The 1,234-nt window shown below is 49.5% G+C and overlaps 1 protein-coding gene across 1 annotated transcript; it reads left to right on the top strand.

Moving 5' to 3' along the window:
• Positions 1-478: 478 nt before the first annotated feature.
• LOC138873152 (uncharacterized) lies at positions 479-988 on the top strand. The gene has a single exon (XM_070151593.1). The coding sequence runs from the start codon at positions 479-481 to the stop codon at positions 986-988; it is 510 nt and encodes a 169-aa protein (XP_070007694.1).
• The last annotated feature ends 246 nt before the right edge of the window (positions 989-1,234 follow it).

Genomic DNA, 1,234 nt, shown 5'->3' with positions numbered 1-1,234 from the left:
TTAGATGAGTGAATGGCAGATTGATGGAGATTAAGGTAGTAGTTGGAGGGAGCACTCTGAATGTCATTAGCCCTTACGCGCCGCAAACAGGCTTGGACGAGGAGGTTAAGAGGCGCTTTTGGGAGGCGCTAGATGAGGTGGTGCGGGCTATTCCGCCTACGGAGAAGCTATTCATAGGAGGAGATTTCAATGGTCATATTGGGTCGTCTACTGATGGCTATGGTGAGGTGCACGGTGGCTTCGGCTTTGGTGTAGGAACGGGGTGGTACCTCACTGTTGGATTTCGCTAGAGCTTTTGAGTTGGTGATAGTGAACTCTATGTTCCCGAAGAGGGAGGAACATTTGATTACTTTCCGGAGTATCGTGGCTAAGACTCAGATTGACTATCTCCTCCTCAAGAAGGTGTGACAGGGGGTTGTGCGAGGATTGCAAGGTGATCCCGAGTGAGGACCTCGCAACTCAACATAGGCTCTTGGTGATGGACGTCGGTATCTTGTTGAAGAGAAAGAAGAGGTTTGTACGGGGTCAGTCGAGGATCAGGTGGGGAGCTTTGTCTAAAGATAATGCGCAGGAGTTGGAGGGGTGCCTGATGAATATGGGTGCCTGGAAGAATGGTGGGGATGCTAGCGCTATGTGGACGATGATGGCGAAATATATAAGGGAGGCATCAAGAAAGGCGTTGGGAATTTTGAAAGGTTACTCTGGCGGGCACCGAGGTGGCTGGTGGTGGAATGACGTGGTCCAAGGTAAAATGGAAGCCAAGAGAGCGGCTTACATTAAGTTATTAGAGAGCACCGACAAGGATCAGAGGAGAGCAAATAGAGAAGGATATAAGGAGGCTTGGAAGGAGGCAAAATTAGCGGTCACAAAGGCTAAGATGCTGTTTTTGGTCGGCTTTATGAGGAACTTGGGGGCAAAGGTGGGGACAAGAAGTTATTTCGATTGGCCAAAGCGAGGGAGAAGAAGGCTCGCGACTTGGATCAAGTGAGATGCATCAAAGACAAAGACGATCGAGTATTGATGAAAGAGGCCCAGATTAGGCAAAGATGGCAATCGTACTTTCATAAACTTCTGAACGAACGGGGGGAATGGAAACATCGTGTTAGGGCATTTGGGGAACTTCGAGAGTCACCGAGACTTTAGGTATTGTAGGCGCATTAAGGTTGAGGAGGTCGTGGGGGCGATGGGTAAGATAAGTCGGGGCAAAGCGACTGGACCAGATGAGATTCCAGTA

This window comes from Nicotiana sylvestris, chromosome 7 (assembly GCF_000393655.2).
Source record: "Nicotiana sylvestris chromosome 7, ASM39365v2, whole genome shotgun sequence".
Classification (NCBI taxonomy): Eukaryota; Viridiplantae; Streptophyta; class Magnoliopsida; order Solanales; family Solanaceae; genus Nicotiana; species Nicotiana sylvestris.
The sequence above is the reverse complement of the archived record's forward strand: the minus strand, read 5'-3'. Positions and strand labels throughout refer to the sequence as shown.